Source organism: Salvelinus alpinus, chromosome 36 (genome assembly GCF_045679555.1).
Source record: "Salvelinus alpinus chromosome 36, SLU_Salpinus.1, whole genome shotgun sequence".
Classification (NCBI taxonomy): Eukaryota; Metazoa; Chordata; class Actinopteri; order Salmoniformes; family Salmonidae; genus Salvelinus; species Salvelinus alpinus.
In genome coordinates, this window is record NC_092121.1 from 13982365 (window position 1) to 13996409 (window position 14045).

The 14045-nt window shown below is 42.0% G+C and overlaps 1 protein-coding gene across 2 annotated transcripts; it reads right to left on the reverse strand.

Annotated features, from left to right (window-relative positions):
- Positions 1–1309: 1309 nt before the first annotated feature.
- LOC139564764 (CD9 antigen-like) lies at positions 1310–12875 on the reverse strand. 2 transcript variants are annotated; one of them, XM_071384558.1, is made up of 9 exons: positions 12751–12875; positions 11188–11309; positions 8040–8142; positions 7729–7826; positions 6355–6429; positions 6085–6186; positions 5814–5903; positions 3855–3938; positions 1310–3051 (listed from the first exon to the last, which is right to left on the reverse strand). In XM_071384558.1, the coding sequence occupies exons 2-9, from the start codon at positions 11251–11253 to the stop codon at positions 2884–2886; spliced, it is 786 nt and encodes a 261-aa protein (XP_071240659.1). In that variant the 5' UTR covers positions 11254–11309; positions 12751–12875; the 3' UTR covers positions 1310–2883. The 2 variants fall into 2 exon arrangements, with proteins under 2 accessions (XP_071240659.1, XP_071240658.1); XM_071384557.1 differs by having other exon boundaries at positions 1310–3587.
- Positions 12876–14045: the final 1170 nt, after the last annotated feature.

Genomic DNA, 14045 nt, shown 5'->3' on the forward strand with positions numbered 1-14045 from the left:
GTTACCATTTGAATGCTAATGCTTTCAAACCGTGATGATGAACTTGCAATCCTTTAGTACATATGGGATAGTGTAACATGAGCTTGTCCTCTGTGTAGGTTGATGGTGGAGTGCAGGTCTTCTCCTGGTTTTCCAGGGAAGGTGAGGAACACCACCCCTGTCCCCACTCAGGGCTCATTGGCTGTCCAGCTACGAATCGCTACAGGTAGGACTGTATAAGTAATGGAACCTTCAGGAGTAGCAGCAGAGCTATGTAGGACTCTGAGGAGTGGTTTTTATCATACTGTATCTGCCAACTAACCACTTACCCTCCCCATGTTTACCTCTGCCTGTAGATGAGCACTACAGCAGCTTCTACTCAGAGAAACATCGACCACTCAGTCTACTTCAGGGGCGACCTCTGCACCTGGAGGTGGGTCTGCTGAGCCCCCCAGACATGGACCCTGGCCTGGTGCTCCTGGTGCACTACTGTCTGGCCTACCCAGACACACCACAGGCCCGCTGGCTGCTCATCTATGATGGGTAGGTTGTTCCACTATAGTTCCTGTTTGTTTACATGCAACAGCACAGAGAAAGCACTGCAAAGATGCATGAAATATCCATATTATATAGGTTTTTCCACAGAACCTGCTGTTCAGCTCCACTAAATAACTGTCCATATAGTGAACAGGCAGTTATTTTGTCTGAAGAAAACCTCCACGTTGTTTTGTCTCGTTTTTCAGCTGTCCCAGCCGTGGTGACTCCCAGGCTCCTCCCCCACCACCTGCCCAACCCCGTCACACCCGGAGGCTCACAATCACCACCTTCCAGTCTTTACCCACAGGAAGTCCCTCCCACCTGGAGGACCAGGTCAGTTTCAGCCAATGGGGTCATATTATAGACTGAGTTTGATACAGTACTCTGTGGTCAGTGCATTTGAATGTGTTCTCCTGTCCTCATCCACAACAGCTCTACTTCATGTGCTCCCCAGCAGACGGGGACTGTATTGAGGGCTGCTTCAGTGGTTGAATTAACACTCCTATAATGGTTTGGACAATTTTGAGCACAAGGTGGGAGTATAAACCATCCATTTCTTGAAGTTATTATAATGTACTGTATTAATACTGTAGTGCTCAAATGTACTTGTTTCTTACAGTATTCAATGTGACACTCACATGTATTTGCGGTCTTAGTTACATTAACTGTTACTCATTTGTAGGAACATAGCTGGACAACTGAACAAATACACGTTTACTCACAATTGGTCAATGATTTGTTCTTCTTCAGCACTTATTCAGTCATGTAGTAAGCACAATGACATCAGACAAGAGGGGGAAAAACTATTTATTTTAACAAAAAGCTCCACATTTGGTGCCATGAGTGGCGCAGAATCTCAGTGCAAGAGGTGTCACTACAGACCCTTGTTCGATTCCATCACAACCGGCCGTGATTGGGAGTCCCATAGGGCGGCGCACAATTGGCCCAGCGTCGTTAGGGTTTGGCTGGGGTAGGCCGTCATTGTAAATAAGAATTTGTTCTTAATTAACTGACTTGCCTAGTTAAATAAAATAAAAAATAGAAAATACGTTACACAGTCAGTAGTATTAGCTTGCAACAGAACATAAGCAGTTCTCTCAAATTGAAATTCTCATGAAGACCTATAAAATAAGACTCGCTACAAGACACTTGACCTGGTTAGGTACACCATTTGGCCTACTCCTGCCTGACACGGCCTGCGTTTACTGGGCAACACTTTGGCTAGTGTATCAAGGCACTCCATATGAAGTGTTTATTCTATCACACTCCGCCTCCATTACAACTGCTGCTTGACAGGGCATTCAGGGAGATGATTCCCAAGAGCAATAAGGTTTGAGTGACTCAAAATTACAAGGAAATGTATCTTAGTTGCATACATTAGTTTGCTTATAAAAATCAGTTGACATCAAAGTAATAGAATAAGTCAAGCAAATTTGAACATTCCAGAGCCATATTTAAGGATCCCTGACTCAACTTTGTATATGATATCATCCAACGTCAACATCCAAACATGGAATGAAGAAATCAAAGGTGTTTCATATCATCTCAGATCGTACAAGTGGGAGCTGGAGTTGGGGGATTAGTATTGTAAAGACTGATTAAGATGTTAATTAACTACATTGTTAATAAATGTACTCAATTTGGCATGGACAACCAACTACAGATCAATCCAGTTCGCAGTTAAATCCTTGTAAAAATTATAACCTTAAGAAATACATTTTCTAAGATCACTCATTTTAAGATGCTAATTCTGTCAGCAGTACATTGATATATATTGCAACACAAACATGATTCTAAATTGATGTGATTACAGGGAAAGGTCAACATGTTGGACAGCGAATTGTTTTTAAGCATGAGCAGCTTCACTTCTCTAATTACAGTAGTGCCCTCAGTCATACACAGCATTGAATATATTAATAAAATGATCCCGTTCATGGAAGCAGCATTCATGTCAGCAAGAGCAGCTATTCACTAACATTTGATAAGTGATTAAAAAGTTTAAAGAAAATGAAGATTAAGGACTACAGTGGGAAGAGGGGCAGAACAAACAACTGCTACAGAGCAACAGTGTCTTGTCTGCCCTGTTTACATTTACATTTAAGTCATTTAGCAGACGCTCTTATCCAGAGCGACTTACAAATTGGTGCATTCACCTTATGATATCCAGTGGAACATAGCTGGACAACTGAACAAATATGTTCATATGTCATCTAAATGGATGGTGTGGTCTCATTCTGAACGCTGCTAATGGCATGTCAAGATGATCTAGAGCCCTGTCCAGCTACGCAAATGAATGAAAGCTAATTAGGACATCCGTTTTTATTGGGCGCCTCTCCAGAAGTATCACGTGAAAGGATGGGGTGATGATCACTGAATGACAACTATCTGGTTTGGTCTCCAACTGGAGAAAACTGTGTTTGAATATGGTGGTGGTCCTGTCCCCTCAGTACACGGCCTGGCTGTGGTACAGGGGGCAGAGAGGTGACTCATCTTGATCTGTTTCATGAGGATGCTGCAGCACACTAGGCCCATGATCTAGGAGCAACAGGAGAAGGTGGGGATGCAGGGAGGAAAGGGTTAAGCAGAATGGGATCAGATAAAGAGAGCAGGGTGGAGCTATCATCCCCCATCACCTTCAGGATTAGACCACATGCTGTAACAGGGTGAGATTCATGAGTGCAAATCCCCACCTAAAATATTGCTTCTGAGACAAGCAAATGTACCAAGAGAGTGTGAATTGAAGACGAGAAACACTAATTCCAGACATTTAATGGGAGAAGTTGGATAGCTTGCAGTGAGACTAGACATTGACCTCACTGAGTAGTGGAAAGAGAAAGGATCTGTGAGTGTGCAAGGAAAGAATGATAGATCACTGGTGTAAATAAAGATGGAGGGGTAAGGAGTTACAGTGCATCAGCCACAGGTATGATGACGGGGAGCGGGGTAAAGCCCACAGGGTCCTGGTTAGGATGGGAGAGGACAGTAGAGGAGAGGAGGATGTAGGGGGGAGGAGAGGACTGGGAGCGCTGGATCTCTTTGCTGAGGAGGGAGCTGCACACCAGGGCCAAGATCTGAAAGGATGGAGAGAGGGAAAGGAAGGGGGAGGGATGGTATAGGATGGGAGAAACAGACAAAGGTATGGGTTTATAACTAAGGAGAAGCAGAGGGTTGGTTTGCTTCAACTCTCCTCTGACAATCAGTTTCATCACATTCAGCACGGGAACAATGTGTAACACCCGTCTGTGGCTCTCTCTTCTAACCAGTGCATTTCTAACCCTGCACCAACGTCTACCCTGGTTAACAAATTTGTCCACTGAACTGTGTGTAGTATTGCCTACCAGCATAGCAGCAGTCCCAAGGAAGAGGCCCATCACCAGAGGCGCTTTGGACTCAAAGAGGTTGACGATCACTGTGGGGCAGGCCTGCAGGGGGACAGAGACACCAGAGCGGGACAGGTTAGGGCCTTGGGCTCAGTACAGAGGAGAGATATGGAAATCTAGGCCAGGCTCCTCGATGCCTCCGTAGTAGAATAAATAAAGTAACAAATGTAATTTGTCACAGTCGACAGATTATTTTACATATGTTTTTATTATAGTCAGTTATATAGTCAATATGAGAAACGACTGAATTGGGCCTCCCGGGTGGCGCAGTGGTCTAAGGCACTGCATCGCAGTGCTAGTTGTGCCACCAGAGATTCTGAGTTCGAGCCCAGGCTCTGTCGCAGCCGGCCGCGACCGGGAGGCCCATGGGGCGACGCACAATTGGCCCAGCGTCGTCCGGGTTAGGGAGGGTTTGGCTGGCAGGGATAGCCTTGTCTCATCGCGCACTAGTGACTCCTGTGGTGGGCCGGGCGCTGTGCACGCTGACCAGGTCGCCAGGTGTATGGGGTTTCCTCTGACAACGCGCTGGCTTCCGGGTTGGATGTGCGTTGTGTCAAGAAGCAGTTGGGTTGTGTTTCGGAGGACTGACCCTAACCTGTCCCCCTTCGCCTCTCCCGAGTCCGTACGGGAGTTGCAGCGATGAGACAAGACTAACTACTACCAATTGGATACCACGAAATTGGGGAGAAAAAAGGGGTAAAAAAAAAAAGAGAAACGACTATGCACCGGTAAAGGGCCGGTCCTGGCGAAATGAAACAAAATGGTCCCAGTAAGCAAAAGGACGTTGAAAATCTGCCTAAAATACGTATTTTCCCAGAAATTATGTTCAATTTAGGTTCTGTATTTTATGGCACATTGAAAAATACATAATTTCCGGACTTTGAAATCAGTTTTATTTTCGGTTCTGAATGAAAGTTGAAAAGATGTCGTTTATAGACGTCTATGTTTGGACCAAATCTAGGCCGGTCCACACCAGACGAAATCTAATTTGGTTCGGACTGGACCAAAAATCAGTGTCCGTGGACATTAATCAAGGTCGCACCAAATCTGAACCAACATCTGTGGACGTGGAAATGAATGCCGGATGATGTCCAAAAGGTGTCGGTCCGTGCTTACTGGGGTGTACCCAACTGTGTCAGCCCACAATGGAATTTTATGAATGTCCATCCATGTGGTAGGCCCACCGTTTGTTAAACGTTGCATTGGCTGTGACTAATCAATTTGGCGATTAAAAACTCTGAATATCAGCTATCCAACATTATCAGGAGTTATCCTGAGCCTATTTGCAATGTGTTTACACAGCAGGAAATGCAGAAGTATTACATTTTTCGCTATGATCAGCTCGTCAACAAATTTACAGATACAAACTTGAAGCCACTGATCATGACAATTTAACCCAGAAGGTGCAACTCCTGGACAGCAGTTGTGACTAGCCTGATTGTGCATTTTACTTTGACCTGTCCTGTTTTTAGGATATGTTGTTAACGTGTAAGCACGTCTGATTGGGTGCCATTTTAGGTTTGGTTCTTTGATCGGAGAAATCTGCATGTTGTAAAAGTGTCCATCTCATTACATTGTTATAGATTATCTCCAGCCTGTAGGCTACAGAAAAAGGCCACATACTCTTTCTACCATATCCTGTATTTGCTACATGATTTATGCTAGATTTGATGGAACGTTGGTGGAGCGCCGCAGCAATGAGTCTCTCCAACAGCAACCTGGAGAGGCACGCTGTGAACGGATAAGCGAAAAATGCTGCGCCTTTGAGAAAATGGGCACAGGGCAGCTTCTGCACCTGTAACTTATATTTACTCGCAAATATCCATTGGATGGACAACAATGCATGAAATACATTGAAGTTCAAGTTGCACATGTTTTTTAAGTTAATAGGATTTGGCCTATAATGAACACACTCACAGGGAGAGTGAAGGTCTCCAAAAAGCCGGTATCCGGACATGTTTTTTTGACCAAGAGGTCCAAGGCACCAATGATTCCACAGCAGTGCAACTAGAGAGAGAGAGAGAGAGAGAGAGAGAGAAGGCAAGTGCCATTCAGAATGTGTACATAATTGTTACAATAGTTGTACAATTGTTAAAGAGCTGTGGATTGAATTAGGCACGTTTCACTCCATCAGAGCTAGCTAAAGCTGTGATGCTATTAATAGTTTGGGAAAAGGTTTGATATTTACCGCATTGTGGAACATGGACAGGGTAACAGCCAAGCCAGGGTCTCCTTTGTTCACATACTGAGCGTACACAGTTATATAGAATTTTGCCAGCTGCTCTCCCACCTGCACAGCAAAAATAGAAGACAACACATGAGGTAGAGTTACATCGTTGACTACTACCACTTAATGAAATAGCACAGGGTTTGGTGATCTGCATGAAAGGGAAGCCTTGGCTTGAAGTTGTTTATCATTCATAATTCTCTCACTTCCTCTTTCCCTTCTCTCTCTCACCTCATCGCTTCTCATGTAGGCGAACACACCGGCTCCAATCTCTAATACAGCCAGGATAGCCAGCAGGCAGGAAAACTGGGAGGGGCAGGTAAACAAATCAGGTAAACAGCAGAACACATACAGTATGAATTACCACACTGTGGTTATATGTATCACTGGATATGTATAAACTGTCCTTTAAATTGACTTATTTCTTATTTGTGTTGACGTTAAATGTATGCACAATAAATCAAGTTGAATTTGAAGTTGCAACAATGAGAAAAGACCATGACCTTTCTGAGAAACTGAAGGTTACTATGTGCCTCTAAAGTAAATCACTGGCTATCTTCACAAGCTACTCAAGCATAGAAGCGCTAACATTCCTCAACATGAGTGCTGATTTTATTGTGAGAGCGATCATACTGTATGACACACTCAGTCATTCATCCAATAATAAACCACACAGAGAAAGCAATCGCTGCCTCAAAATGGCAACAAGAAACTCTGAGCAAGAAATAATTCACTGTCTGATTTCTACCTTGAACCTGTAGCCAAAAACAAGTTTCAGCTCATCATAGCTGTAAATTAGTAAGTGCATTGCTTTGTCAATCTGAGATATGAAGCAATCATAATTGCATCATCTGTTTCTCTCTAACATCTAGGACTGTAGTGTGTTTCGTAGGTGTTATTTCATGCTGTGAAAGTGTTTTCCAAATCTAGGAACTTTGTTAGACCCTTTGACCTCTTCCTTGAACACACTATCCCTAAGAACTAGAAACCTGTCGCAATACCCATGGAATGGTGGTGAACCAGGAAACGGGTCACCCACTGAGTTGGTCATACACAAAAATGTATGCCTAAGGCATGTCCTGCAGCAAAGCTTCATACAGGAAGCAAGTATTTCCTATCTCAAGCTCTTGTTAAATGGGAGCTTAAAAGTCTCTGGCCTTCTCAGACAGAGGCAAGATTCCCAGTGCTCCTCTATGGTTGCAAAGTGCACCATGGCTCTTGAGGTAGCGGATCAGTTGAGGGATTGATGACAAGTGCTTGCTAGGCCCTTGAGAGGGCAGAGGTGCAGCAAGGAGAACCTAAGAATTCTGTGGCAGGAAAAAGCAGCAGGTTCACTCAACAATTCAAACACTCCATGTCACATATTAGATTTCCACTGGTGCTTTGTGGGTATGGGCTTTGGGTGAAATATTGGGCTGAACAAGTTGAGATACTTTCTAGTGAGGAACTCTTATTAGGAAGTGAAACTAATGTATGTTATTAGCTCAGGTTACTTACCTCTGCCCACTCAAGCCTCTAAATCAGGGCTGTCAAATACTTTGTACCCCCACTTCAGTGTAGTGTAACTAATGGAAAATTGATGTTTTTATTTTCGTTGTAGCTTACCACTCCCAATGCAGTCCTATTCTCATTGCATGCTCCATAGTCTCCGAAAACAGCCACGAGCAATATCACTGCTCCTAAAGCAATCAACACTGACACACCTACAGTACGAGAGGGAGAAAGAGATGCCCATTTGTCAATGCTAATTATTTTTCAGTAACACTTAAAAAGGTTTACTTTATAAATGATTTAAGTGGTTTATAAGTCATCAATAAACAAAGTTCTATAGTCTGTCTATCCATGGCTTACAGCTGCAAAAAGCTTTCCTAAACATTTGGGGATGAAGTTTGTAGAGAGCAGTGTTGTGAGCTCACCGATGACAAACTGTTGTGTGTTGAGGTCTACGTTGAAAAATCCTCTGGTCTCAGAGCTGAACCTCAGCCACAAGCCCAACCCCAACATTGCAAAACCCACCAGCTGTCAGAAGAAGAAACCACAAACTGTGCATGAAACCGGTTGTGCAACCACACCTCAAGATCAGTCTCACACAAGATGTTACAAATATAGTGTATAATATGTTCTAGTAGTGAAGGGATACTTCTGGATTTTGGCAACAAAGCCCGTTATCTATATAAACTCAGCAAAAAAAGAAAGTCCCTTTTTCAGGACCCTGTCTTTCAAAGATAATTTGTAAAAATCCAAGTAACTTCACAGATCTTAATTGTAAAGGGTTTAATAAACACTGTTTCCCATGCTTGTTCAATGAACATGCACCTGTGGAACGGTCGTTAAGACACTAACAGCTTACAGACAGTAGGCAATTAAGGTCACAGTTATGAAAACTTAGGACACTAAAGAGGCCTTTCTACTGAAGGCACCAAAAGCGTGAATGCGTCTTAGGCATGCTGCAAGGAGGCATGAGGACTGCAGATGTGGCCAGGGCAATAAATTGCAATGTCCGTACTGTAAGACACCTAAGACTCGTCCTCGCAGTGGCAGACCACGTGTAACAACACCTGCACAGGATCGGTACCTCCGAACATCACACGTGCGGGACAGGTACAGGATGGCAACAACTGCCCGAGTTACACCAGGAACGCACAATCCCTCCATCAGTGCTCAGACTGTCCGCAATAGACAGAGGCTGGACTGAGGGCTTGTAGGCCTGTTGTATGGCAGGTCCTCACCAGACATCACTGGCAAAACATCGTCTATGGGCACAAACCCACCGGTGCTGGACCAGACAGGACTGGCAAAAAGTGTTCTTCTCTGATGAGTCGCGGTTTTGTCTCACCAGGGGTGATGGTCAAATTCTCATTTATCGTCGAAGGAATGAGCGTTACACCGAGGCCTGTACTCTGGAGCGGGATTGATTTGGAGGTGGAGGGTCTTTCATGGTCTGTGGCGGTGTGTCACAGCATCATCGGACTGAGCTTGTTGTCATTGCAGGCCATCTCAACGCTGTGCGTTACAGGGAAGACATCCTCCTCCCTCATGTGGTACCCTTTCTGCAGGCTCATCCTGACATGACCCTCCAGCATGACAATGCCACCAGCCATACTGCTCGTTCTGTGCGTGATTTCCTGCAAGACAGGAATGTCAGTGTTCTGCCATGGCCAGCGAAGAGCCCGGATCACAATCCCATTGAGCACGCCTGGGAACTTGCAGGTGCCTTGGTGGAAGAGTGGGGTAACATCTCACAGCAAGAACTGGCAAATCTGGTGCAGTCCATGCGGAGGAGATGCACTGCGGTACTTAATGCAACTGGTGGCCACACCAGATACTGATTGTTACTTTTGATTTTGACACATTATTCCATTTGTCACATGTCTGTGGAACTTGTTCAGTTTGTCTCAGTTGTTGAATCTTGTTATGTTCATACAAATATTTACACATGTTAAGTTTGCTGAAAATAAAACACAGTTGACAGTGAGGTCGTTTCTTTTTTTGCTGAGTTTAGAAAATAGTAAAAATAAAAGCCCTTGAATGAGTACGTGTGTCCAAACTTTCGACTTGTACTGTATATTGGAAGCAGTAACTCCCCTCAATGTACTGTGAACATTTCATGACTCTAGGACCAAGAAATGTATTCAAAATAGCTTCTGAAGTTTCATAATTGTATCTTTTTTAATGGGAAAATATGGACGTTTTCTTTCATTTCCTGAAAAGTTTGTTTTGGAGAAGGTTTTCATCCGAAAATGATGATTGGTAACATGATGACAGTAATGTCATCATGTAATGTGAGGTGCAGCACTGTTTAGAAAAAAAGGACTATAAATAAATAGTCTAGTTTGGGAAAGCTAGATAAACAAGACATTAAGAAAATGTTTCAAGAGGCATTCCTTTCAAAGCACAGAATAAATACTGAAAAGAATAGCTTCCTCAGACAGTGGGCAGGATTAAACTAGTTCAACGAATTAAACAGCACACTTGTGATTCTACTCTGCTATTTAAGTTTGTTTTTGATTTCGTGTCTTACTTTTGATTCATTAAAATGGGAATTCCCCTGCTTCGATTATCAGTTAGTGGACTAACCACACCCCAATCATGCAGTAAGTCTGTGGTTTTGCAACTGTCGGCTCATATTTCAATGATTTAGGCCTGCTTTTCAGCAGCAAGGTAAATGTTGTTTTGTTGCTTCTTTTGTATTCTTATTACATTGATTGGATATAAAAGCCCGATCAGAAGGGTCACCTAAGCGGTTGTGTGGATGAACGCCAACATGTTGAAACAAAATGTCTTGTTCATTTCCATTAATGAAGGAGAACTGATGTGTGCGTACACTACATACGCATGAACACACACGCATACCGAAACACAGACCTACATCCACATTACACACAATTTGCTGCTGTTACTTTATTTTACCTTTTATCATTATCTATCCTGAAGCCTAGTCACTTTACCCTGCCTTCATGTACATATCTACCTCAAATACCTCGTACCTCTGCACATTGATGTGGTACTCCCTGTATATAGCTGCACATTGATGTGGTACTCCCTGTATATAGCTGCAAATTGATGTGGTACTCTCTGTATATAGCTGCACATTGATTTTGTACTCCCTGTCTGTAGCTCTATTCTCCTGTATTTTATTTCTTGTGTTACTATTTTATTTGTATTGTTCTTTTAAAAATCTGCATCGCTGGGAAGGGCTCATAAGCAAGCATTCCACAGTAAAGTCTACACCAGTTATATTCGGCACATGTGACAAATCCTATTTGATTTGAAGTGGACAACTGTGAGCAATAGACATGAGCTGATACTTTGATGGGAAAGGGGTTTATTCAGACAGACAATACATGCAGCTTTTTGAGATTTAGAGATTTAGCTATTTGACTTTAAGTAAAGCTTATTTCAAAATCAGTAAATGGCAAATGCTGCCTAGGTTGATCAAAGATAAATATACAATGCCCTTTGAACTATTCACATTTTACACCAGCACCCTTCTCTTTCTCATACACACCAGATACCAATTTGTTACCACTAGGACTACAGTTTATTTAGATTACGGATACTTACGGCAAAAAGGATGTTGAAAAGGATGAGGATACACTTGCACAGCTGGCCACATCCATCCAGTGCCATGATCAAAAGTTTGCTAACACGCTACACTCAGGAAGTCAGAAATACAGTATGGTGTCCTGGGAAAAGAATGGAAGATATTGTAAACATTTAGATGTTTACAATGTGTGTGAAAAAAGTGCGGTGATGGGTAATAGACTGTATCGAGGGTATGGGGTCAATTTCACACCATATGTATTGAATTCAAAATAAAATAAACCGCGAACATGAAAAATAAAGTTGAATTTAAACAGCCTGGAAGGAGGAGAGGAGCCTGGAAGGAGGAGAGATGACTAGAAGCGATTCGGTTGGCCGTTTTGTGTGGATTAATTGTCGGAGTAGAGGTCCTTGTGCATTTCAGGTAAAATAACAACTCAATGTTTATATCCCAGGACAAATTAGCTAGCAACAGCAAGCTAGCTAAATAGGACAAATGAACGTTAGCTAGCAAGTGCAAGCTAACTAGCTAAATTGCCATACATGTTTAATGCCTTTCGACCTGTCCCCAAATTAATGTCATTGGTTCAGAGTTTGTTTTGATATTTTAACCTGCGTGTCGTGATCGCGTTTGGTGTGTGGGGGCAAAATAAATGTATGCACGATGGCGCACGCGCGCAGCCGGTTTAGGTTCCGTGTTACCTGTTGCACAACGTTCGTCGCAGTTACCAACACCTGCGCTAAACGTTGTGCAACAGATAATTCATATGTTTACCTAAGTAGTTAGATAGTTTGTCATTAATAGACATGCTTCCAATATCCGTACATTATTGACCCGTGACAATTGAAGTACGTTAGCTAAAACGAAGTTACGTCAGACCGTCTACCTAAGTAGGCAATATAAAAGCATGTCTATCATGTTCATTGATTGGGTTAAAACGAACCGTCATTGTCTACCTCATTGTCTACGCCTTCTCCTAAACCCCGCCCTTCACGGAAAAATAATGCAAAAACTCGCAATCGAAAAGCATGGCTGTGAAAGCAAAGATACGAGTAGCGTAACCAAAAGGTAGTACATGCAGGCAAGAGCGTAGGAAAAAATGTATTCAATAGGATTGGTTGCTAGGAAAGTTTAACCTAAAATGATTTTTGCATTCGTTTTCAAATATTTTTGTTAATCATTTGTCAAAGTTTTACTCTCGCTTTTAAATTATTTGCTTACCAGTTTTAGGGTTTTGCTTTTGATGTCTTATTTTTGTTTACAATTGTCTACATTTTGCTTTCAATTGTTGTTGTTTTTATTTCAACATCCATTATTTCACCTGTCCTCAAATATAATGTTTATATTCTCAGGTTTATTTTTCATGTTCCCGATTTATTTTGATTTTGAATTCAATACATAGGGCGTGAAATTGACCCCATACGAGGGTTGGTGGAAGTATTTAGTTAACTATACAGTATCATAGACAGGGTTGAATAATTGCAAGGTAAATACTTCATTACGAACATTTTGTAACAGCTCGTGTTTGATCTTCTACCTCGAACTACAGTGAGGGAAATGTAACGCATGCATTTAGAACCTACCTGGATTATTTACGTGCAGATCAGTCTCTTCACACTGCAGAATGTAACTGCAACACCAACCCGTTCTTAAATTTCAGACGTGTGTGAAGAAAACAATGTGTTGTGGGATTTCGTCTGGTTTAAATCCAACCCCTCAATCCGAATGAATCATTTGATTGGATTAGGTTGTTGAGTGAAGGGTGGGGGGGCAGTATAACTCAGAAAACGGGATAACAGAGGATTTAGGAGTGGCAATGATGGTGAAATGAAACTTATCTTTGGCCAGTTCTGAGAAAACACTTTATGCGACAAGCAGGTGTGTTGTGCAGGTAATAATGAGTGACCATCAGTAAGCAGATAAGTGTACTGTACAGTTATAGCCACATACAGTATATCATATAGGCCTTTCATGATCAAATGATCAAATCAAATGTATTTATAAAGCCATTTTTAGGTCAGCAGATGTCGCAAAGTGCTTATACAGAATAGTGATGGGCATTCTGTCTCTTTTCAGTGAGCCGTTCGGCTTAGCTCACCACAAAGAGCCGGCTCTTTTGGCTCCCAAACGGCTATTAATTTTTATTTTATTTTTTACAAGTCGAACAGTTTGCGATAGTTTGACTGATTGGTGTTAAAACAATTCTAATTAAATTATTAAATGAAATCATACTCTACCTTAACCACAATGTATTTAAAAATGCATTGGTTTGTTATGAAAATGCTATTAATTTTTTTAAACACTTTTTAATGTATATAAACAAAGTGCATATAAATCTAACAATTCAAAACGAATACAATCTGAACAAAATAATATTGCACCATGTCAAAGAAAAATAAATAACAATGTGCAAAACTGCAGCATCCCACTTAAAACATTAAACGGGTCCCTCTTTTCTCTCTCTTCTTTATTGCCATGTTATAACCAGCAGCACACAGCAATGCTGACCATATTTTGTTTTTATGAGAGATTTGCATTCAGAAATGCAAGCTGCCTCACTTTCGAGGGGCTGATGTGGTTTCTTCTCAGTAATTATTTGTCCCGTTTTCGAGAAGACCCTCTTAGAGGGAACGGATGTGGCCACTGTGCAGTCTACCTGTCATGACTTTAGTAAGCCGTGGGTAGACAGAGGCCTTGTTCTCAGAGGATCTGCAGATCTTTCAGAACGAATGTGTGTGCGCTTGAGAATTTAGGCCTATATTATTATTTTTTTTGTTCTTTGAATTAATTAATTCTATTCATTTAAATATTTGGATTATTCCTATCTTAATTTTTAAATAATTTTATAAATAGATTCGGCTCTTCTGATATTCGAGCC